The sequence below is a fragment of the Mangifera indica genome, chromosome 17, assembly GCF_011075055.1.
Source record: "Mangifera indica cultivar Alphonso chromosome 17, CATAS_Mindica_2.1, whole genome shotgun sequence".
NCBI classification, from domain to species: Eukaryota; Viridiplantae; Streptophyta; class Magnoliopsida; order Sapindales; family Anacardiaceae; genus Mangifera; species Mangifera indica.
In genome coordinates, this window is record NC_058153.1 from 6,306,616 (window position 1) to 6,329,592 (window position 22,977).

Sequence of the window (22,977 nt, forward strand, 5' to 3'; positions counted from 1 at the left end):
TCTTGTAGAAAGATAAGCAACCAGTAGATGCAAATTCAAAATTTGATGATTTTTCTAATTATATTAATATTGATCATTTGACTGAAATTGTGGCATTAAATGAAAATTTTGATATCCAACATGGTGGAAAACACAAGGAAAAACTTATTGTATGCTTTTTGCCAAGACATATAATGTAGTAATGTCTCTGATCTCTACTGTAACATAAGAATAATTTTTTAGTATAAATGGATGTGTCTTAAATGACCAAAAAAAAAAATCAAATTTACATTAAGACCATCATATGCATGAATGGTTGGATGATTGTAGATTTCAAATTGTAAAATCGTATTCAGATTTTGAAGATGACTAAAAAACTGTGGTAGATTGATATTGATATTTATAAATTTTATGATTGAATTTATTTTATTTTTATATAATAAAATTACATTTTTCCTTCGTCTTTTAAATAAAATTCTAAAGAATGTATTTACTTATTTTGTTGAAATGAAAAAGGGTTGTAATTATAAATTATTAATTTAAAATTTTTTTAAAATAAACATATAATATTTTGGACCAACCCGCTTTAAAACCTCGGAAATAACCCACCATTTGACGGATCACAATCTGATAGAACCCGTGACATGATGGGTCATATCAAATACAACCCGACACAGCCCCGGTGTCCACGCCAGACTTTCAAAATGAATCAAATTTAAAACAAAAACCAGCATCATCAGCAGTCCCCATTAAATGCCTAATAATTTTACAAACCAAAAACCCTTTTTCCCTCTCAATTCCACTTAGGGTTTTCCATTCTTTTAATTTCTTTTTTCCTCTCATGGATACTCCTCTTGATCGAATCGTTTCCACTGGTATTTTACCCCTACTCCTTCCACTTCCTTTCCCACTTCGTTTCCCTCTTCTTTGTTTCTTTTTTTTTTTTTTTTCTCCTCTATTTTTGCTCAAATTTCTTAACTGCATTGTCTGTTGCTTTGTCTTTCTACTTTCCGGGCTGCTATTTGGGTTGTCTGGGTTTTTAATTTATATTGAAGTGGTTAATATATTTGTTTCCATGTGGGTCTTGTTTGCTTTTTTGGGTTGAATGTTATTTTCTGCTTTTAGGGTCGGGAACTTTTGGTTTAGCTGGGTTTGTAATTTAATTTATATAAGCATGTCTGTCAATTTTCAGTTTAATTTATCATGAATAAATTCAAGAAATATTTCTAACCATGCTCTGAGCTTGTTAGATGCTATGCTTATATGCTGAATAGAGAATCTGATGGTTCCTGTTTGCGGGAATTGTTGTTTAATAACATGGGATCTGCTAGATATCTATTTCTGCACCTTTCAGAGATACTAGACTGCTCAGGGAATTCTTTGCTCTATTATGTTTGTGTCTTGATGCTGAGTTTGGGCATGGTTTGACTTTTGTGTTTCCCTACTTGAGATTAGCTTATGTCATCCGTTTGTAATTTCTGAAGTTCTTGGGAAACTTTACTACATTGCATTCATTTTGCACTCTGTTTTGGTTAAGAGCTGTCTGTGTGTCTCAGATTGGTTATTTCTAAGCCTTAATTTGCTTAACCTCCATGACAACTCCATTGTGATTTTCTATGTTTTAATACTCCATTAAGTCATTGAACATTTGATTATTGGTGCAGGAGAGAGGCCTGTCCACTCAAACAATTTGACAGAGCAGGTATTTGGTTAAGAATCTTTGTAACCTCCTTTTTAGTATATTTGTTTACATAATATGGTACTATTAGGTGTTTTGCCCGATTAGCTCTTCATTTTGTAATCTATTAGCAGCTACTTTCAACGGAAGATGAAAGGATTGTTTCAGCAAATCCTTCTCCAGATGCAGCTGTCATTGGGCCTCCAAAGGACGTCAATGAAAAGCCAGAATCTTCTGAAAGTGGAGAGCTTGGCACTGTCCACTCATTACATACTTATGCTTCCGATCAACAAAATCTACTGTATGGTGGTTAGTTTCTGGATCTTTGCTGCCATAACTGTGTTAGAAATATAAAGCTTTAATATATCTGGTGGTAGACGTTCCCATCAGTAAAACTCATGTGAAATTAATAGGAAATTAATACTTTGTTTTCAATGTGGTCCATTTTAGAATTTGAGCAAGATTATTTGTTTCTAGTAGCAGATTTGAAGACATTAAGAAAATCAAAGGATGTATATGGATATATTACAATAAATGTTGACTTTTATTTTGAATTTTGTAACTTTGAGGATGCAGTTGATAATGCTTGTGATTTCTCTTAGTATCTTTTCTTTTAATTATGTAGAATATTAAGGGGATTATTTTCTTAATTCTGTTTCAGGTTATGGAAATATCACTACCACATCAGATAGATATTCTCAATATGCTAATGCTGACAGGTTGCATGTATCTCCGGTAAGGATGAGTCTCTCACTACATCGTCTTTTAACTCCATTTTGCTGATTATATTTGTAAATACATTGTGATGTTGAGCTGATTCAGGTTATCTACAATGACAATACCTCCCTAATGTTCCATCCTGTTTATGGCTACAATCCTGAAATGGCATATGGACAATACTCTCCAGTTGCTACACCATTGTCTTCTATAATGGTGGAAGGCCAGCTGTACTCTCCACATCAAATCCCTTTTTCTCCAACTTATTACCCGCAGGCTGGTCTGCCAAATGTACCAGCAATTCCAGTATCACCATCTGAGCTGATGACAACAGAAAGTAGTGCCGATAACTTGCTTTTTGGGTCAGGATCACGTTATTTTGTACCTTTTGGTGGATCATTTGGTGGGGGGAATGTCTCTGGAAATCATGGCTCCAGTTCTTTAACTACTCCAGCAGCTTATCCTCAACCAATAGGCATACTTGGGTCATATGAGCAGAATGTTGGGCAGGTTTGTACTTATTTTGATTTACATTATTATAATATTTGAGGTGGTTTTACTAGGAGGTAAACTCCAATGTGATTGATCTAGTTCATGTTTACTAGCTGTTTAGCATAAGATGATTATATCTTAAGTGAGGCTTTCGTTAATTATGAAAAAATGTACATCGTTTTGGATTCTACCTTCTTAAAAATGATTTTTTTATTACCTTATTACCCTTTCATCTCTTTATTTTTGGTTTTTAAAGTGACAATCAGCCTAACAAAATTAGCACATTGGGCCAGGTTCATGTATCTCTACAAATGTTTTACTGTTCAATTATTAGAGCTCTATAAGCTATTCTAAATTTTACTACTCTCACAATGTATTGAGAAGCTCTGGTGTGAAGTTCTGCATTTTCTGCTACTTAAAAACCCCATTTCAAGAGTATATTGCAGTCATAGTATATGCCTACTTTCCAATGTGCTGTGGATTCACTGATTATCAGCTGCATCTAAATTAATCTGTGTATAAAAATTCATAAGTTGAATCCAGTGACTGAAAGTGCTTTGGAAGTTATTTCTGAATTGAAGTATGTCAGGAAGTAAACTTTCATTCTCATATTCAGTGACTGAAAGTGCTTTAGAAGCTATTTGTGATTTGAAGTATGCCAGAAAGGATTCATAAGCTGAATCCAGCTAACTTTCTGCTATTTTACTAGTTTAGATATCTCAAGAGAATATTGCCAGATTAATTATATTGCCTACTAGAGATCATGTTCTGTTGATAATGTTATGTAATACCATGTAATTGACTTATGCTTGAAAAATCAATAATTGACTCTGGATGCAGTGTAAAATTTTATCATGGTTCTTCATGGCTGAATGGTTCTTCTAGAGAATATGGTGAATATAATATCTTCTTGCTCGGTGGATGAATGCTTCTTATACTTTATTCTGGTGTTAAATAAATAGTGCTTTCCTGATTCTTATGACATTTATGTATAAATTTTCTCCTTGGCACTGACATCATATAGTTGCAGATTTCTCAACAAGGAGCATTTAATGGATTTGGACTAATGCCGAGTTCCTCCCCAGGAGGTTACCCTCATGGCATCCCTTATCAGAACTCTTATTTTGGTGGTAATGACCGGATGCGACCTACTCTTGACAAGGGCAGAAGACGAGAGAGGGACCAGGAATCAATTTGCATTTCTAATGATTCACATGGCATTGATCGCAATCGAGGACCAAGGTTTTCAAAGGTGAAGGGAAAGGGCACCTCTGAACAGAGCTCTTCCTCTAGTAATAGCAAAAACAACTTCACAGGCTTACAAATTAATCTTGAGCTATACAACCAACCGGACTTTGTCACTGAATATGAGAATGCCAAGTTCTTCATCATCAAATCCTTTAGTGAGGACAATATTCACAAAAGTATCAAGCACAATGTTTGGGCCAGCACTCCTCATGGAAATAAAAAATTAGATGCAGCTTATCATGAAGCAAACAAGACAAGTGGCAGCTTTCCAATCTTCCTTTTGTTTTCGGTATGTGAGTATGACCTAAAATAATAATATATTTAATTTGCCAAATATATTGGCACAACTTAGCTAACTGATATCTGAAGAAAATATAAAGGGGGTAAAGGAAAGCAGTACCATATTGAAACAGTACTGAAAATAAGGGATTATTGATGATGTAATGTGATAGACATTCTGGGTGATTGGTAGTTCCATTGAGCTGGTCACAGCTTTTAACCTTTTGTTCAATGTTATTTGCCATATAGAAGTCAGTAGAATAAATTAGATGTCATTTATGTTGAGTGTCTTCATTGTTTTCTTAAGTGAGCTTATCTTAAGATGCCCTCCCTTTTTCTATTCATGAAGCTTAGGATAACCTCTGACGTAAAGGGTTTGTCAATGCCGTTTGAGGAGTAAGGATGTTGTTCCATATCCTTGTTCCCCATAACATTAGAACTCTTCTCTGGGTGCCTCATCCTTGAGTGCAGATTCTGCTGTTGTTATTTTGTGATAATTAGTTCCTGCTTTTTGCTTAATTTGGTTTAGTATGACTCTGCCAGGTTATACTTCAAAGTTCTACTTATTACTTATATTTTTGGTAAAGGTTAAACATGATGGTTTGATACTTAATTTTGTGAAAATTTTCCTGCTGCTGTTGATTTCTTTTCCTTGCTGAAACATCCTTCATTTTGTAAACGCCAAGTGTAAGCTGGGTATTTCACCTCTGTCTTTTTAGAATCATTAGGCTTCCTGCAGAAACCTTTTGCGTTGCCAGTTTCTCCAAACTGAATTTTGCTTTGTTGGGAATTGCATTTGTTTAGCCTACTAGTAGTCCTGAATGATATAACTATAATTTTGTACAGGTGAATGCTAGTGGACACTTCTGTGGGGTGGCTGAGATGGCAGGACCTGTAGATTTTGAGAAAGATGCTGATTACTGGCAGCAAGATAGGTGGAGTGGGCAGTTTCCAGTCAAATGGCATATCATCAAAGATGTTCCTAACAACCGATTTCGTCACCTTCTACTTGAAAATAATGATAATAAGCCTGTGACTCACAGTCGGGATTCACAGGAGGTAATTGTTTATTATATATATTTATTTTCTTACACCTTTCTTTTTACAAGTTTGTCAATTCTTTTGAATCTAGTATCATTTTCAAGCATCTCCATTACTTGTATGTGGTTAAAATTTTATGCTCATGTTAACTTAAGTACTGGAAATTTTCTTGTTTGAATTTATTGGTGTGTGTGTAAAATCCTCGCCTTGATGTTTCATCAATTCATTTATATTTAGCCAGGCGTTAAAATCAAAAGTCAACAATTCACATTTAATGTTGATAACTCATTGACATTAATCCATTGTTTTAGGTAGATAAATTGGTGAATTTTAATTCAAAGTTTTAAGTTGTAGATAGATATATGAGATGTACCCCGGAAGACAGAAAATATGCTGTCGTTTTTTTCGTGATTTACAAAATGTATTGTTTGTTCTGACCTCTGAGAACTCATGGCTGAATCTTATTCTAGCTGTAACTTTGGTTTTTTGGCTAGACGTAGTCCTCTAGCCCAAACTCTTCTTATCCTCTTGAATTTTAGAATTGTCTTTAAACCTCTGTCCCAATATGCTATTCTCTACTAAAGACGCACATATTCTTTATTGATCTTGTTTTTCCTTTCTCACGCTTTCCTGTGATTGCTTGTTAAGCTCTGGCTGTTACTTATTTTGAAGATCATATACCTAGCATTCTTTTGGATGCTGATTTATAATCAGGTGAAATGAAAATGTGGTATTAAGATGGATATATTCATTGGTATCTATGTATTGTTTTTTCCCCACCTTGATGTGGTGACATGTTAAGCTCTGGCTTTTCTTAATTTTGACGTCACATATACCTAAAATCCCTTTTTGATGTTGATATATAATCAGGTGAAATTAGAATGGGGTATTGAGATGTTGAAAATTTTCAAGGAGCATGATGCGCGTACATGTATACTAGAGGATTTTGACTTTTATGATGAGCGGGAGAGGTCTTTGAAGGAAAGGAGGGCTAGACAACAACTTAGCATAATGCAAGATGATCCAGATTTGGTTACTGAAAATTCTGTAAATCAGATTTCAGATAGTTTTGCTCAAGTCCTCCAGTTGGAAAACATCCCTAAAGAAGCACTAAATCATGTGGGTGTTATCTTAAGAACAGAATCAACAGATGCTTCAGTTTCACTTGCTATTGATCCCTTAAACCAAACTTCTGATAGCTTCTCTGTTGCTGTACAATCAGAAAATAGAAACAAAGAAAGATCTGCAGCTGAAACAGGTGGTCAGCATCAGAATTGAGCCCCTTGATAACAAAAATTACTTTGACACTAGGAGCAGTTATTTGTAGTTGATACAGGCAACCATCTTTAGCATACTTGCTGTAACGCAACAAACTCCTAGTTCTTTTGGTGATTCTATAATCTTTTTTGTTTACCGACAACATCAAGGAGGTATATCCAGCATTTGAGGAGTGAAGCTGCCATCTGACACTGATTTTTTCTAGTTTGTTTTTGTTATTTTTGGTCAAGTTTTCATGGCTGTTGAAAATTGATGGAGGTTGGCTAAGGCAGGAAGAGAGTCTTGATATCTGAACTTGTGCATTATTGTTTGAATATGATCTAGGTTGAAGTTGGTGTTGAGCAGTGACAAGCTGTCAGATATATCCATGTGGGAGTTGCTTGTGTATACCATGCCTGATGCCTTATAAGAGGTAATCCTAGAGTTATTTTTACCAGTTTTCTGAGGGCTTTTAGTTAATGCAAGGATTTGTAAACTTTCCCAATTTTGGGAGGAAAAGAAATAAAGAATTACCTCAAATGCATTGTTACAGAAATGCTATTGCAGTGTTCTATTTTCCATATTCAAAATGTTTGCTTGTGTTATGATTGATCTTTGACCTTTTTGTCAATCATAAAACCAAATTGTAAGGTGTATGTCCTGGCACAGCTTAAATAGAGATAACAGAAATCTGTATCCGACATTTTTTTTGGAAATGAGGAATCTCATCTGAACTGGATTTTTCTTTCGGGGTTGAGATAAGTTAAAAGTTTAATTTTGAAGAGGATTTGAAATTTTACTTTTATGCTTAGAATCCAACTGTTTTTGCTACTCAAATACCTTCTGGGGGCAAGCTTTTTGAAACTGCTATTCGAAAAATATGAAAGAATTAAAATTAATCATTGGGGAAAAAATATTTCTTTTCAAACTAAGGAGGGAAAATGTTATAAATTTTTAGGGTTTATGAAGAAAATAATGATTTTACTCCTCTCTAGTATAAATTTTTAATAGAAGTTAGTCTATAAGTGGATATTTGAGTTTTTTAACTATTATAGATGTTTTTGAGATTAAACTATAATTTGGGTGGGAAATTGCCTTTTTTTCTTTTATCGTGAATGGAAGTTTGGTAAAATTAGTTATTTTAGTTGAAAAACTCTAACAGTTAGTAATATCTCAATTAAAAGCTTAACTTATTACAAGATTCATCATTAGATTTGAAATTTATTTTGTTCGATGTGATCAGTTTAATTGTAAAAGAACAATTTAATTTAAGTGGTGACGCTCGTAACCAAAAAAACAAAATTTAATTTTCTAGATCGGTGAAGGAATCAATGGGGAGAGATTCAACAAAAACAGAATATTTTGTTGCTACACTCGAGAGTAGACATATAATTTACTTTTAAACTAGGCCAAACGACTATTTCCCACCCAAAGTATGCGTTTTTGTCAAGTTTCTCCTCATTAACTTTGAAAATACCATTTATCCACCCGTGGACAGTTAAAATTAACAGTTTTAAGGGTAAAATCGTCATTTTGTCTGTATTATTAAAAATAAACTTAAATTTGATTTTATTTTCCCCTCTAAACCCTAAAAACTAACAATTTCCCCCAACCCAAGTTTTAAAAAACTACATTTTCCCCCCTAGGGTTTTCAATTTTTTGAGTTAGTTTTCCGGCGCCGTTTCTTTCTCTCCGGTGACCTCCAGGCCACTCCTCTTCCTCTCCGGCGCAGCCTCCTTTCGGCGGTTGTCCTAGAAACTGTCGTCGACGAAGACAACTTGTCTTCGTCGAGACTTCGTCTTTGACGAAGACGACTTGTCTTCCTCGAAGACAACTTGTCTTCTTCGAGACTTCGTCTTTGACAAAGACGACTTGTCTTCATCGAGACTTCGTCTCTGACGAAGACGACTCGACGACCGTGCCTAGCATAATCGCCGGAAGGAGGCCGAGTCGAAGAGGAAGAGGAGTCGCCTGGAGGTCGCCGGAGAGAAAGAAACGGCGCCAAAAAACTAACTATGAAAAATTGAAAACCCTAAGGGGGCAAACGCTGTTTTTTAAAATTTGGGTCGAAAAAAATTGTTAGTTTTTAAAATTTTATGGGGAAAAATGAGATAAATTTTTCAGGGGTTAGAGTTCGGTAAATTTAACAGTCCATAGGTGGATAAATGATATTTTCAAAGTTAATAGAGAAAAACTTGATAAAAACGCATACTTTGAATGGGAAATAGTCGTTTGGCCTTTAAACTAACATATTAGGTTGACAGAATTGTCTGATAGATAAGAATTTAAATTTGTACAAATTTTTAATTTTATATTTTATTATACTATTAATATAATTGAAAATTAATTTTGTTTGGATGAAAACAGTGATTTTACTTAAAACTCAACCTAAAATCCCTCCATAGAACAATTTCTGTTGGGGGTTTCTCCTAATTATTTATCTTTTCAATCTCGCCAACAAAACACAACATATGATTCAGAAGTACATGCATACCAATTTCTTCCAAAGGAAACGAATGCAAACAAGCTGAAGCTACAGGTAAAACTTAGAAAGGACATGTACACATACATAAAACATAACTTCAGTCCATTAAAATGACAACTCAGAAACCAAAACACTTCCTTATCATAACTTTTTTGTTGTTTTTTCTATCTTACCAGACAAATTAAATCTGATACATACACAAGGTTAACATATATGATCATCTTTTGCTGCCTCTTGCTCCTTTTGTCTTGTCTTTCCCCTGCTTTCTTTTCATTGTTTTCTTTCTTTTTTTTTTTCAATTTACAAATTTCCACATCACTCTGCTGTCATTGGTTGTGCCATGCAACACCTAAAACGAGCCTTGCGCACAGTTGTCATAATCTCACTCTGTGCATGCTCAAGCATTGTGACTACTTCGGAGAATGGAGGCCTGACATCGGGGTTGGCATCCCAGCAACGGGTCATTATCTCACCCAGAACAGGCAAGCAATCATTGGGGATGATCGGACGTGCACCCTTGTTCACAACTGCAAATGCTGCTTGAACTGCTGTCATGTTCTGGAAAGGGAGCAATCCAGTGACAAGTTCCCAGAGAACAATGCCGAAACTATACACATCAACTTTCTGAGTGTAAGGCCTGTGCTGGATCATTTCCCTGCAGAGACACAACAATATTGCACTCATGTAGCCCACATTGAAATATCAAATTCAAGGCAATAAAAAGATATTCACTCAGTATATTCAAGCACATACTTTGCTTTCAGTCAACAAATCAGTGAAAAATAGAACAAAACGCATGCACAATATGAAGTGGCATGATTGTGGAGATAAATTCTACTTAGCAAATAACATTCACACACCCTTGCAGGATTTATCCGACCCTTTGGTAATTAATGCATATGATTAAGCCCAAGACCAAAGCCTTCACCGCATTAATGTAATAAACAAGTTAAATTCACGACAAATGGATCGGATAAAAATAAACAAACTCTACACAAGAGCTGAAGCAATCAAGCTAATAGGGCATACTAATGGTATAGAACAAAATAAATGACCATTTAAAGGAAGCAACAATTATTACAACAACATCAAAAGAGATGTTTTTTCTCATACAATAACCATGCCAAAAGAATACGATGAACAGACAACTTATTTTCACACAACCACTTCAGTGAATACCATTCATGCCTTACAAGGGTAAGAATGACCACAGGTGATAAAAATTACAAAGCAGTAAAGGCCAATTTTTCATGCAATGAATATACTCCAAAATGAACACAAATTCTCTCTGAAAGTACATGTAACGTGTCTGACGCATTAAATTTCATAATCAACCTAAAAATCACAATAAACAAGAAATCTGATGCAATAAAAGAATATTTCAATCATAACTGTCAGATAGCAACCGACAGTTAACAATATAGATAATTCAATATGGACAGATATCAGCCATCAACTTCACACATCTAGTTCCATGTGGCAAGAATTTCGGAAAAAACGGAGTTAAAACATTAAAAAGTCTCGGCGAAGTTGAAAGGAAATTGCAATCATTGAGGTTAACAAAAAAAAAAAATTGCAATAATTGAAACGTACTATTTTAAGCATGCTTTTTCTTGCATCAAGTCACAAGATGACCAGACAAGCACACTTCATAATTTACCACACAGAAAAAGTCTTGGCCAAGTCAACTACCAGTATTTTGGTATGCTCCCCTATATAATTTTGACACTTTTGATATTCAAATCTTTAATAAGCTTTCTTAACTTCTACAAGATTAAACTTTAATTCCACATACCAGTAAGTAAATTGAATTATCTGTGGACCTATACCTTTAAAATGTGTTTTGATCTTGACCAAAATGAATCATGAGCTCAAACATGCTCCAATCAATTAATAAACGTTTCCTTAAGAGTAATGCTGAGCCAAATCGAAGATCCATTTTGCAATTCTAGCAAGAGATGTCTTACAAGTAATATTTTTTGGCCTCTATTAGCTCAAATATTTAATATAACATATAATCCAAACACAACTAACAATTGAAATATAAGAACTAGCAATTTTTCTAAACATTTTGAAATTTTACGTGAGAGATTCGTTATAATCAGTAATACTAGAATTAATAACCTAGTAAAGCCACGATCACCCTTAAACCAAAGTTATTGCCCAAAGATTGACTAAACTTTTTGTAGAGTACGCTCTTCACACAAGTGGCACAATGTCCTCAGGGAATTAAATAAGACATGCAATTTTAGTAATACCAACTCTGTAATGATGAATGATTTATTATTTAGTCATCTTAAAAAAATTTTATTCCTACTTTGGATCAGATTGAATGCCAAATGTTGTTTGATATTTGATACAGCAGGTCCATTAAGTAAAGAGAAACAGAAGCCCAAAAATAAAAAACACACTAGAACTTCACCCTTTCTAATCTCGATGCAGTTAATTTGAAGATTTGTGCATCAACTGTCTTCGAAAATTGAAAAAAGTTGTAAAACAAATTATGTGCTAACACATTTGATATTATCCATTTACATCACAAAGGTAACAACAAGGGCTAAGGTAAGAGATATCTAGATGCAGATGAATTTAATATAGATATATTCTTCATTAACCTATATGGCACACTCAAATGAGCACATCATCAAGGACAACTAACCTCATGTAAGTCACAATTGGAACCAACCTCAATGTGGGAACATAAATAATTGCACAACCCAAACTTATCCAATATACAAGAAAATGGATCCATAAAGGGGTTGGTGTTGACTTGGCTTCTATCAAACAGTTAAACTGAATGAGTTAATAATCTGACGCGTATGGCAAAAACATTGGTTCAAGTCATGCCAATATTAAAATAGAAAAAAAATTTAATAATGTATAATAATAAAATATAAATTTGTCTTAATTCATTTTCTTTATATACTATCATAATTAATGGCACATAAGTATAACTGGTTTCACTCAACTATTGCAATTAGTGCACATAAAAACCAAAACCAAAGAATAAAAACAGCTTTTACCTTATTCAAACCTAAACCTAATTATCCAAAAGCCCAGAAAAATAAAGGCCCACCAAACATTTGTCTTGCACAATCATGAAAAGAAAAGGGTAAAATACTGTTTTCTTCACTGCATCCCCATAACCCCACAATATATTGAACTAAGAGGTCACAGTTAACCAAGTTATATCGGTCCTAGCTTCAAACAAACCAGAAATTTGATTATTATTTACGAAATTAATTTTCATCAGACAGGATGCCAACATGATACGTTCTATAAACACTTGTACACATGAATGAGGTCATCTAACCAAGAATATGAAGTTAATAAATGATGAAAAATTAAAAATTTCCTCATTCTCTAAAAGTTAATACATTAGGACATCTCCAAGCTCCAGCAAGCAGAAATAAACTTTGGCAAAGAGTTTCTATGTCCCTCCTAATAAGAATGCTCCAAGAATTCTAGAGTACAGGGGGAAAACCACATCTAACACTGCCCTGCCATGCCACAGAAATGTCTAAGAAATCAACAAGTAAGTGGAGCCAATCCAGAGATTATACATGTTGATATACTCAAGTTCATAAAGGCATTAAGTTGAAAAAGATACTACTAAGAAACATGAGATGTGCTATAAATAATTAATCTGCTTTTTCCTTTAAGCAACATATTCACAAGTAATATCAAGAAGAAGCCATTGAAAAAGATACTAATAAAATATCTAGGCAAGTAAGATATAAAAATTTCTATATAAACAGAGAATTGCAACAGAAACTAAGATTCTATCACTGTAAATCATGCCAAGACAAAAATTAAAACAAAAACAATGATTATCGCAGCCAACAATAAGATTGGCAAAGCATCCAGTAAGTGTTAAGGGAAGATAGCAATGAGTGGAAAAGAATCATAGCAGCTACGGATTTAAATGATCTTACGGAGCCATCCAGCGATATGTGCCAGTTTCTGGGGTCATTCCCTCAGTCTGCACCTCGATCCTAGCAACTCCAAAATCAGCAATCTTGATTGATTTGTCGGAAAATATCAATAGGTTATCAGACTTCAAATCCCTGTGAATCAAACCAAGCTCATGAACATATGCCATTCCCCTTGCAACATCTAAGGCTTGCTTAACAGCCAGCTTCAGTGGCACAGACCGGTTTTGTCGTTTGTTTAAAAACTGTCTCACTGAACCTCCCTTTGCATATTCAGTAACAATGCACCAAACCATTGGCTTACGACATCCACCAATAAATCGTACTATGTTGGAATGTTTTAGAGTAGCCAGCATTATGACTTCCTGTTGAAATTGTTGCTCTATCAACTGTGCCTTTTCGGGATTATTTTGTGGCCTCTCCAAGATCTTGATTGCAACCTCCTCCCCACTGTATGTACCTCTATAGAGTTTCCCAAAAGCACCTTGTGCAAAAGGTGCACCCATATTAAGCTTCCTTAAATCAATTGTCCACTCATCAAAATTCTCAAGCCCCTCTGTGGGAGAGTTGCTATCCATAAGAGCCTGAGCCAAGGCATCATCACTCAAAGCATGTGTGACTCTTCCTCGACGATTAACACTATGTCCAAAGGAATTGTTGTCATTAGCACGTCGACGCAGTCCCTGGTGGTTTAGAATACGAGTATGAGAACCATTTGATCCAACACTGCTGTTATCAATGGACATTGCAACAGATCCTCCACCATTGCTTGTCTGCAAGCTACTAATACTGTCAATTGACATGTTGGTTCCCTCACCAAGTTTGTGATAAAACCCTTGGGACAAATCATCATAGTTGTTAACATGGTTGTTAAGCCCTATTATTCCAGGAAATTTAGAACCACCCTCCAACATTTTCTAGCTGACTAAGCAAAACTTCTACTCTACTTATTTCTTCAGCATCAGACTTTTCAACATCAAATCACTAGTAAACCTGAAAACCAAAGCTACTTCATTATTGACAAGTAATCAAACATAAATCTAAAGATTCAACCATTATTTTCTCATTTACCAAACAAAAGTTAGAAAAAAAAAAATTCATATAAACATCACTCTAGTTTATACTGCCACAATCATTTCTTATACTGGGAAATTATTTCAGGATATATGAATGTGACAACCATAAACTCACCACAAGCAATGTAAATATGCACGTCACAAACACAGACCCACACAATAAAAAAAATAAAGAAAACGGCATATAATTGATGAATGTTATGAATATTATTATCAGATCAACCTGCTGAAAAAAATTAAGAGTGAATACCAAGTGTCTTAAAATAATTTAAAAAAATTAAGTACCTCAAAATCTTGACCTAAAATTAGAAAGTTTTCTGTTTAACTACAATGGAAATCGATAGAATCTAACACAAAGGTTGAAGAACCACAAAAAAAACGCAATTCAATAAATTCATAGAAACAAAAACGAAATTCCAAAAATCGAAAAAACCCTAGAAGAAACACAGGAACCCCTAAAACCAAAATTCATTAACAGTCCACACGAAAAGAGAAAACATCAGTTACATCCACACCTCACTGGAAAGATTACATAAGCAAACACATCATTTCAAAGAAAATCAAAAGCCAAATCATTACACAGGAGCTAAAAAATACTAGAAGAAAAACTCAAAAGGAAACCGAGCACAAACGAAATGGACCTCGATCAGGAGTTGTTGACTTGCAGATGCTGAGTACAACAGAAGCTGAGCGAAGAGATCGAGGGAATAGAAGAAGAAAAAGGATTTACGAGTTGATTATTGGAACAAAGGAGCAAAGAAGACTAAGGAGAAAAACAAAATAAGAGTCCCCGTTTCTGGTCTTCCTGGCTTTGGCTTGGTTGCTTTCTTTTTTCTTCTCTTTGTTTGAGTGGGTTTTTTTAAAGTCATGCATCTTGTTTGGAAAGTATTAAAAACACCCTCACCGAAGGGGGGCTTTTAATATTTGTATTGAAGGAGTTTCTTGAAAATGTAGGGGTTATTTAATATTTTCTAAACAAAGGGGGTTATTTATGACTACGCTATACCAAGGGGATGGAGAAACCTGTTTCAGCAGAGTGGATTCTGGTGTGCTGGCGTACACAGTGTGTCTTTGTATGAATAGTTCAATCATCCACGTGGACGAATTTCTAGGATTTGAAATCTAGATTCCCTTTTAAAATTTCAATTTCAACCTTCTATTTCAATATTCAAACATGGCGTATACGCCCTTCATGTTTCAATATTCAATGGAGTGTTGCCTATAAATTGGATCTCACCCCCTTCCTATTCCATAATTTGTTTTAAGTAACTGATGAAAAGGTATTGTTAGTGTTTAAATTTTTTAAGAAGGGCATTATTGATATTCAACATGTAATAAGATACCAAATTATTTTTCCTCGTTTCTTTTTTTCTCCTTATTGTCTTCCTTAGGCAAAGTCATAATCTAACTTAATTAAGATGATTAATAAATGAAAACAACGACAATACAATAAAGAGATGCAAGAGAGAGATGTACAAAAAGAGATATGCAAGGACAAGGAGAGAGATTCTAATGAATGTTTATTGTATAAAAGGTACAATGACGAAATGAAAACACAGATTATTTATTATTTAAAATTTTTTAATCTTCTAAATAATTCTCTCTACGATTCTCCTCTTTCTTCAGAATTCCAAGTTTATGAATTTGGGATCTATTCCTTCTCTTGTTCTTCTTTTTCTTTCAAATTTTCATTTAGTATTAACAATTAAGCTGGTGATTCTAGATTATTATAGAAGGATCTTGCAACCAAGAACAAGGGTGAGAATTTTTGCAATTGGTGCATAATACAAAGTAGTGACAACAATGTAATACGTCTCTTCAAAAATACTGTTCTTAAGAGAGAAATGTCATTTACTTGACTAGTTATGTATTATTATAACTTTAAAATAAAAACTTGTGAAAAAAAAAAATTATTGAATTCACCTAATTATTATAAAACCCCATAACATTGTGACTTTGTTGTCTTTTTTCCTTCTTTCATCAGTATTATTAAGAGGTTCTAGCAATTTAGGTGAGGACTTTAATTTATTGAAACTTCATTTTACTCTAAGGACAATTTACTTTAATTATTTAGTTAGCAACTACAATAAAAGAATTAAGAAAAGAAGTTGATTTTAACTTCAATTAAAACATTGATAAAAACCAAGACATGTGTCAATTGAATTCATGAAAGCTAATTTCAAGTATTAGATTTCTTTCTCTAGACTTTCAATTTGACTTGGGCAACAACTCACTATTTCGTTTTTCAAAGAAGGGCTTTTCCATGTAAAAAATGACTTATGTTATGTCATATGTTCTTATATTATTTTCATTATTTAATGTTCGATGATTTTATTTCAAATTTCACTAGTTGATCTACAAATAATTGTAGAGTTGTGAATACCCTTTTAACAAAAATCTTAGGTTCGTCTATGTCTCAACCAAGAACAATAGACATAGAAAATGTTTTTTCAAAGGAAAATGATGTCTTATGAAAAGAAAATGCTTTCACCATAGTTTTACATGTTGTACATGCATTGCATATAGAGTCATCAAAGTTCTAGGTCTGGAGGTGTATCTTAGAGGATGAAGTACATGTGTTCAAGTATGTCAACGTCATCAAAGTTTTAGGGTTGAAGGTGTTACCTATATGACTAGGTGTAAGTGTAAGACATTTTATTTTACCAAAGTACGGGTCTAAAGGTGTATCTTAGATGACTAAGTTGAAGTGAAATATTAATGTGAGGTTAATGTATGGAAATGAATAAGGGAAAAGATGTGTTAGATGTAGTATCTCTTACAAACTAAGTGATTATCATTTATTCATTTTCTCTAATTGTTTTTCAGGTAATAAGTAGAGATGATGGTTGCAGAATAGTTTGTCAACTGAGGAGAGGTACTTTTTGTTTTAATGCTTTATTTTGAAAGAATATTTTAATATAATGTAATTTATGAAATATATATATATATATATATATATATATATATATATATATTTTGCTAAAAGTTTTATAAGTATATCATACATGTTTAGTCAAGAGAAGTAACAATTCTCTGAAGATAACACTTCTGGAGAAGGGTATTAAAACTGAGTTGAAGTTTCGTTCATTGATGAATAAAGTGTAAAATGTATATGAGGCAAATTTATGCTTGGAGGAACCTTTCAAACATAGGTATTGGGTTTTATACCCCATATATTGCATGCTAAATTTCTCTCTTAATCCTAAGGGATGAATTTTGATCTCAATTTTTAAGTTTAATCATGTTTTTGTTGTTGTTCTATATGAATATATTGAGAATGTATGCTTTTAGTTTATACATTTGTTCTGATGTACAAGACCTAAGGTAAATCACTACAAAAAATTTGTTTCTGCAACAAAAGAAATTTGGATAAAATATATTATCACTATAAGATATGTCACTATGACAACTGTTAAATATTTGTCATTACATTCATTCTACAATGTGATTATTTGGATTGTAACAAATCGTGATGCATATTTATCATTACATATTGTCATAATAGTATAATAGTAATAAAAATTGTCTTTTATAATGATTTCGTCCATAATTTTTTGGTAAGAAATTTTAGCACAAAAAAGTTTTTGATAATATGATAAAATATTTGTTATCATAAAGTTATTATGGCCGATTAATTGATGATAATGGTAAACTTGTTACCATAACAATATTTATTTTGACAACTTAAGTAGTTATGACACGTTAGACATTCATTAAAACATTTAGGTAAAAACATAATGTGATAAAATAATTTGTCATATGAAATTGATATTGTTATAGTAAGATATGTTTATATGCAAAGGAGGGAAAATTTGATACCAAAATAAAATAGATAATGTGACAAAATTTATCATCAGTATATCATTATAACGACCAATAAATTAATGACAATTGTAAACTTACTGCTATAATAATATTTATTTGATAACAACTTTATGTTATTACAATATATTAAATAACGGATGAACAATTTAGATGGAAACATGTTATGACAAGATTATTCATTATACAAAGTCATGACAATAAAATTAAATAGACGAAATCAATATCATTACAATAATACATTTTTATTTTTAAAAGAGGAAAAATTTAGCACAAAAAAATAGTGATGTGACAAAATTTTTTTGTCACTATATATAACCGTATCTTGGCTCATTCATTTATGATAATTATAAACTCGTCACCATAACGATATATATTGTGACAACAATTTAAGTAATCATGATATGTTAGATAATGATTAAACTGTTTAGATAAAAACATGTTGTGACACCATAATTCGTTATACTAAGTTGCAAAAGTATAGTTAAAATGATGAAATTGGTGTTGCCATGATAAGATGTGTATATACATATGCAAAGGAGGGAAATTTTAGCACAAAAATAAGATGTATAATGTGACAACCTTATCATTAACCTATAATTATTATGACCAATAAATTGATGATAATTGTAAATTTCTTACTATAATAATATTTATTGTGATAACAACTTTAACTATTTCTAATATGGTAAACAATTGATGAATCATTTAAGTTGAAACTATTACGATAAGTTACGTTTATTGGTAAATGGGGGAAATTATAGCGTAAAAAAAAAAAAGTAATGTGTCATTATATCATTATTTTGACATATTAATTAATTGATGACAATTATATACTCATTACTATAACAATAAGAGTAGAAAATAAATAAACCATGACTTATTTTTTTGCTCTTCATATTACCCGTCTCCTCCCGTGCTCCTTCCTTCTCAACATTTTCCTTTTTTCAATTCTTCATCTATTGAGTATGCAGTCTTCCTCTCTTCATTTTAACTTGCTTTAACCTCTCTAGTGTTTCATTCGTTCTCTCTTGCTTAATCTTGATTATTGTTTTTGTATTCAAATTAATGGTTAAGAGAGTTCATAAGCTATTTTTACCTTTATTTTTTAATTATTATTTCTTTAATTGGTTTCCATCCCAACATTCTGAGAGTATTAAGAGTTTCCAATTGTATTAACAGTACATTCTAATTGAATTCATTTTATGGATGCAAATAGTGGCCTTGCCAAATAATTAATTCAGCTGCATTCAATGAGCCCTCTACATATTAGAACCAAAAACAAAATAAAACTTATGAGTAATATTGCAATTGTATATTGAAATCAAACTTTTGATTTATATGATTTAATGATTGTGAAGTTGAACATTAGATTTAAGATTTATTCTGTTCGATGTGATAGCCTGACTTAGATGAAAATTTTCGTTATAAAAAAATAAATCATGGTGGCTTAAGGGGCAGATGAAGGTTTTAGAACATTGTGCACTGTTGCCAGTACTTTGTACCAGTGTGTTTTCTTCTTAAGATGCAACGGGCTCACAACAATCAGTTGCTGAATTGTGTTTTGAATATTGACTGCTAGTTTTTAATGACCCATTTTGTTTTATCTTTATATTGTTATCATCTGGTACGAGTTGATGTCACATGGTGAACTGAATTTGTTTGCATTTGGCTTAAACAAGAAACTATGTTAGTGGATTGAAATACAGATAGGGATTTAGAATTGTGCCTGTGCTAATGGAAATATCTTCAAATCCTTGCCTCAGTTGCAAATGAATTTTGTCTCAAGTGATTCCAAGATTCATTGTGGGGATAACAATATGGAAATTCAATGATTTAATACCTTTTCTTCTGAAGAATTGTAAGTTTTATTCATTCGAGACTCCTTGATACGAACCCAATGATAATCAAAGAGACTCAATATCAATATTCACAAGAACTAACCCAAGAATGTTTAACAATCACGATCAAACCCACAAAAACTGTGACTCAATGATTATATTAACCACAAATCAGAGCTATACACCAAAGGGTTATTTGAATGATATTTCCAAGTTTTGATGATGCTTCCAACGCTCCCGAGCTGTCCAATCCTTGTTGTACATGATTTTTAGCCCAAATCTCTTGTTTACTTAAGTGTTTGGGTTTCTTCATTCGTGCTGTAATGTACACTGTTTTAAGGAACCAATCAGTTTTAATTCTGAATATTTCAGTTCCTTAATTTTTAGTTGGGTATCTAGACTTTCTCACCTCTATCCAGAATCCCTTACCCTAACTTTGCACCTATGCTTGAATCGCTTTCGATCCTAGCTCTTCCCTTGCCCATATGCCATTCATAATATGATTATTTTTTTCATTCTAACAATTACAAACTTTTTTTAATAAATCTATGCAACAATTTTGATATATAATATTTTAAATTTATTCTTAATATAAAGTCGTTCTCATAATATTAAAACACATTAATTCGTAGTATGCAAATTTGTATGCAAGTTTATTACTCTATTGTCAACAATAATTGAGAAATAGGAAGAAGCCACTTCTTCTATTAGCTTGCTTGTTTTGTGCTTCCTTGATTACCTCCTCATGCTTGCTTCACATTCCTCTACATAAACGTATGGACTTCTAACGCTAGTTTGTTTCAAACACACAATCTTCACCGACTAAACGTACATCCATTTCCTTTATTATAATAAATTTCATCCAATTCATGCTTTGTGAGGATAAAGGCGAACTGGAAGGCCCTTTTCTGGCACTGGCATTGGAAAATCAATCATAAATTTTTCATGGGGAAAAACTTTCTCCCACTTGAATCTTTTCACCAAATTGTGAATGAAAACAAGTATCTCCAAACGAGCATATTCTCTTCCAGGGCACATCCTAGGGCCTCCACCAAAGGGAACAAATGTGAAAGGAGCTGCCCCTTCTCTTTCGAATCTACTCGGGTCAAATTTCTCCGGTTGGATGAAGTTTTCCGGATTTCTATGCGTTGAGTTAGGGCTCCACAATATCTGAATACATGCATACACATAGTAGAAGGGATTAAAAGAAATAAAATTAAAATATATTTTAGACTTAAGGAAGATAAAATAAAAGTGGTGATAATTATAAGATTTTAGGCCATGTTGGTGAATAAAATTAGTGGGTGGTAATATTAACTCATGGTAGAATGGTATTTCATCATTTATATTGAAATTTTTTCAAGGTCAGAGGGGCATAGGCCCCCCCTCACCCCATAGTGGCTCCTCCATGTTTATTCCTATACTGGATTTGGAGCGTATAGAGATTAGAGAATTAGATTATCTGACTTACTTTCCAGCCTTTTGGAATGGAGAACCCATTGAAAGTGAAGTCACTTATAGCTTCCCTGAAAGCACCTTGCACTGGTGGCGCCAGTCTCATCACTTCGCAAGCCACATTCCATGAATATTTCATCTTTTGGATGTCATCCCAGTTCAACAATTTATTTCCACATTTTGACTCTGTAATCTTCATTTGTTCTGCACATTTTGAAACGCCAGATCAATGAATAAAATTTGTATGCTTACTGAGGAGGAAAGGAGAAATATTATGGCATACCCTTGTAAACTTTGTGATAAATATGAGGGAACTCAGCAAGAAACTTAACAATGAAAGTACAAGTAGCACTTGCAGTATCATGTCCACCCACTAATAATCCTATAATCTTATCAGCAATATCCATTTCACCCATGAATTCTCCATTCTCATCACTTGCCAACAACATATGTGACAATATATCTTGTATCGGTGATGCCTTTCCCTCTGCAAGATCGATTTTCCTTCGTCTGATGATCTTTACAACCTCCTCCCTGACAAAATTCGCCGCCTTTATGGCGCGGTTGAACTTGGTTCCAGGTAAATTAATGGGCATAGAAATGACTCCGGAAGCCACACAATGAAAAGGCCCAGCTAATTTTGCGACAAGGTGAGGATCATCAATGCTTAAAAACAAACGACAAGCTAACCAAAAAGTGTATCTTTTCGTCAAAGAAAAGACAAATACTTCATTTTTATTTTCCCAATCATCAGCGAAGTGTCTTTGAGCTATGTGATCCATAATACTAATATATCTCTCCAAGGCTTCCGGTTTTAAGAATTGTGGAAGGATTTTAAAGCGCATCTTTTTTGCTTCATCTTTGGAGGAGGTTTGAGAGGAAGACGGGAAGATTTTGTAAACGGAATCAGGCCACCAGGAAGTGACATACTTATTTTCATTGGAGAACAAGAATTTGTGGGATGCAGCGCCGCAGAATACGGCGACGGGTTCAGCAAAGAGGTTGGTTTTGAAAACGTGGGAAGAGTATTTTCTTCTGCGGTCGAAAATGAATTTTTCCGGGTGGCCTTTCCTGCCGGTGGATAAGAAGTGGAGGGTTTCGCCAATGAATGGAAGGCCGATCTTCCCTGGCGGAAGATTTGGGTGAGAGTACTTAGAGTTGTGGGTGTAGAAGATGAGGGACAAAGAGAGAGTTACGAAAGAGACGAAGAGCAAGAGGAGTGCAAGGAAGAATTGCTCCATAATTGTAGTTGGTTTTTCTGAAGGAAATTTCCTTAGAATTTATAGCTTTTTACACAGACACCATTGACATTTAGTGAAAGTGACAAGGGCATAGATTTCATGATGAAAAATTTTACACAGTAGGTCATAATAACAAGTTTGATGTGAAAGGGTGGCCTCAGGAAAATAGGCAATGCATTTTATTTATGTCATTAAGAACAAAATGTGTGTAGACAAATGTAAGGAAATTAAGGGCAAATCAATATTTTGGACATATAGGGGGATGGCTAATACTTATAAATATGCTCTTGACACAACTCTCTATTTAGAATGCATGATCCTTAGAAAAACAATTAAATAAGAAAATTAAGCATCCCAATAGAATAGACCAAAAACTACTATTTTTCTTCAACATTACATTCATGAAGGATTGTGCGTCGACTATATGAATATAA

At 33.4% G+C, this 22,977-nt stretch overlaps 3 protein-coding genes across 4 annotated transcripts; 1 reads left to right on the forward strand and 2 right to left on the reverse strand.

Annotated features, from left to right (window-relative positions):
- The first annotated feature begins 709 nt into the window (after positions 1-709).
- On the forward strand, positions 710-7,247 carry LOC123200744 (YTH domain-containing protein ECT4). 2 transcript variants are annotated; one of them, XM_044616106.1, is made up of 8 exons: positions 710-854; positions 1,644-1,681; positions 1,789-1,966; positions 2,319-2,392; positions 2,480-2,884; positions 3,897-4,403; positions 5,240-5,452; positions 6,305-7,247. In XM_044616106.1, exons 1-8 carry the CDS (start codon positions 821-823, stop codon positions 6,710-6,712), a joined length of 1,857 nt encoding a protein of 618 aa, XP_044472041.1. In that variant the 5' UTR covers positions 710-820; the 3' UTR covers positions 6,713-7,247. The 2 variants fall into 2 exon arrangements, with proteins under 2 accessions (XP_044472041.1, XP_044472043.1); XM_044616108.1 differs by having other exon boundaries at positions 1,792-1,966.
- A 1,961-nt stretch (positions 7,248-9,208) lies between these two features.
- On the reverse strand, positions 9,209-15,018 carry LOC123200745 (serine/threonine-protein kinase STY13-like). Its single transcript, XM_044616109.1, has 3 exons — positions 14,826-15,018; positions 13,112-14,101; positions 9,209-9,831 (listed from the first exon to the last, which is right to left on the reverse strand). Exons 2-3 carry the CDS (start codon positions 14,020-14,022, stop codon positions 9,492-9,494), a joined length of 1,251 nt encoding a protein of 416 aa, XP_044472044.1. The 5' UTR covers positions 14,023-14,101; positions 14,826-15,018; the 3' UTR covers positions 9,209-9,491.
- Positions 15,019-20,472: 5,454 nt separating this feature from the next.
- LOC123201025 (beta-amyrin 28-monooxygenase-like) lies at positions 20,473-22,621 on the reverse strand. Its single transcript, XM_044616471.1, has 3 exons — positions 21,586-22,621; positions 21,319-21,506; positions 20,473-21,017 (listed from the first exon to the last, which is right to left on the reverse strand). Exons 1-3 carry the CDS (start codon positions 22,541-22,543, stop codon positions 20,715-20,717), a joined length of 1,449 nt encoding a protein of 482 aa, XP_044472406.1. The 5' UTR covers positions 22,544-22,621; the 3' UTR covers positions 20,473-20,714.
- Between the last annotated feature and the right edge of the window lie 356 nt (positions 22,622-22,977).

What these genes read in the sequence shown, in the direction of transcription:
- LOC123200744 (XM_044616106.1), top strand. Translation starts at nt 821, where the DNA reads ATGGATACTCCTCTTGATCGAATCGTTTCCACTG. An exon ending in TGATCGAATCGTTTCCACTG is followed by an intron (nt 855 to 1,643) that starts GTATTTTACCCC and finishes TTATTGGTGCAG; the next exon opens with GAGAGAGGCCTGTCCACTCA. An exon ending in ATGAGCAGAATGTTGGGCAG is followed by an intron (nt 2,885 to 3,896) that starts GTTTGTACTTAT and finishes ATATAGTTGCAG; the next exon opens with ATTTCTCAACAAGGAGCATT.
- LOC123200745 (XM_044616109.1), bottom strand. Translation starts at nt 14,022, where the DNA reads ATGTTGGAGGGTGGTTCTAAATTTCCTGGAATAATAGGGCTTAACAAC. An exon ending in ACATATCGCTGGATGGCTCC is followed by an intron (nt 9,832 to 13,111) that starts GTAAGATCATTT and finishes GTGTCTCTGCAG; the next exon opens with GGAAATGATCCAGCACAGGC.
- LOC123201025 (XM_044616471.1), bottom strand. Translation starts at nt 22,543, where the DNA reads ATGGAGCAATTCTTCCTTGCACTCCTCTTGCTCTTCGTCTCTTTCGTA. An exon ending in TTATCACAAAGTTTACAAGG is followed by an intron (nt 21,507 to 21,585) that starts GTATGCCATAAT and finishes CAAAATGTGCAG; the next exon opens with AACAAATGAAGATTACAGAG. An exon ending in CCATTCCAAAAGGCTGGAAA is followed by an intron (nt 21,018 to 21,318) that starts GTAAGTCAGATA and finishes GCATGTATTCAG; the next exon opens with ATATTGTGGAGCCCTAACTC.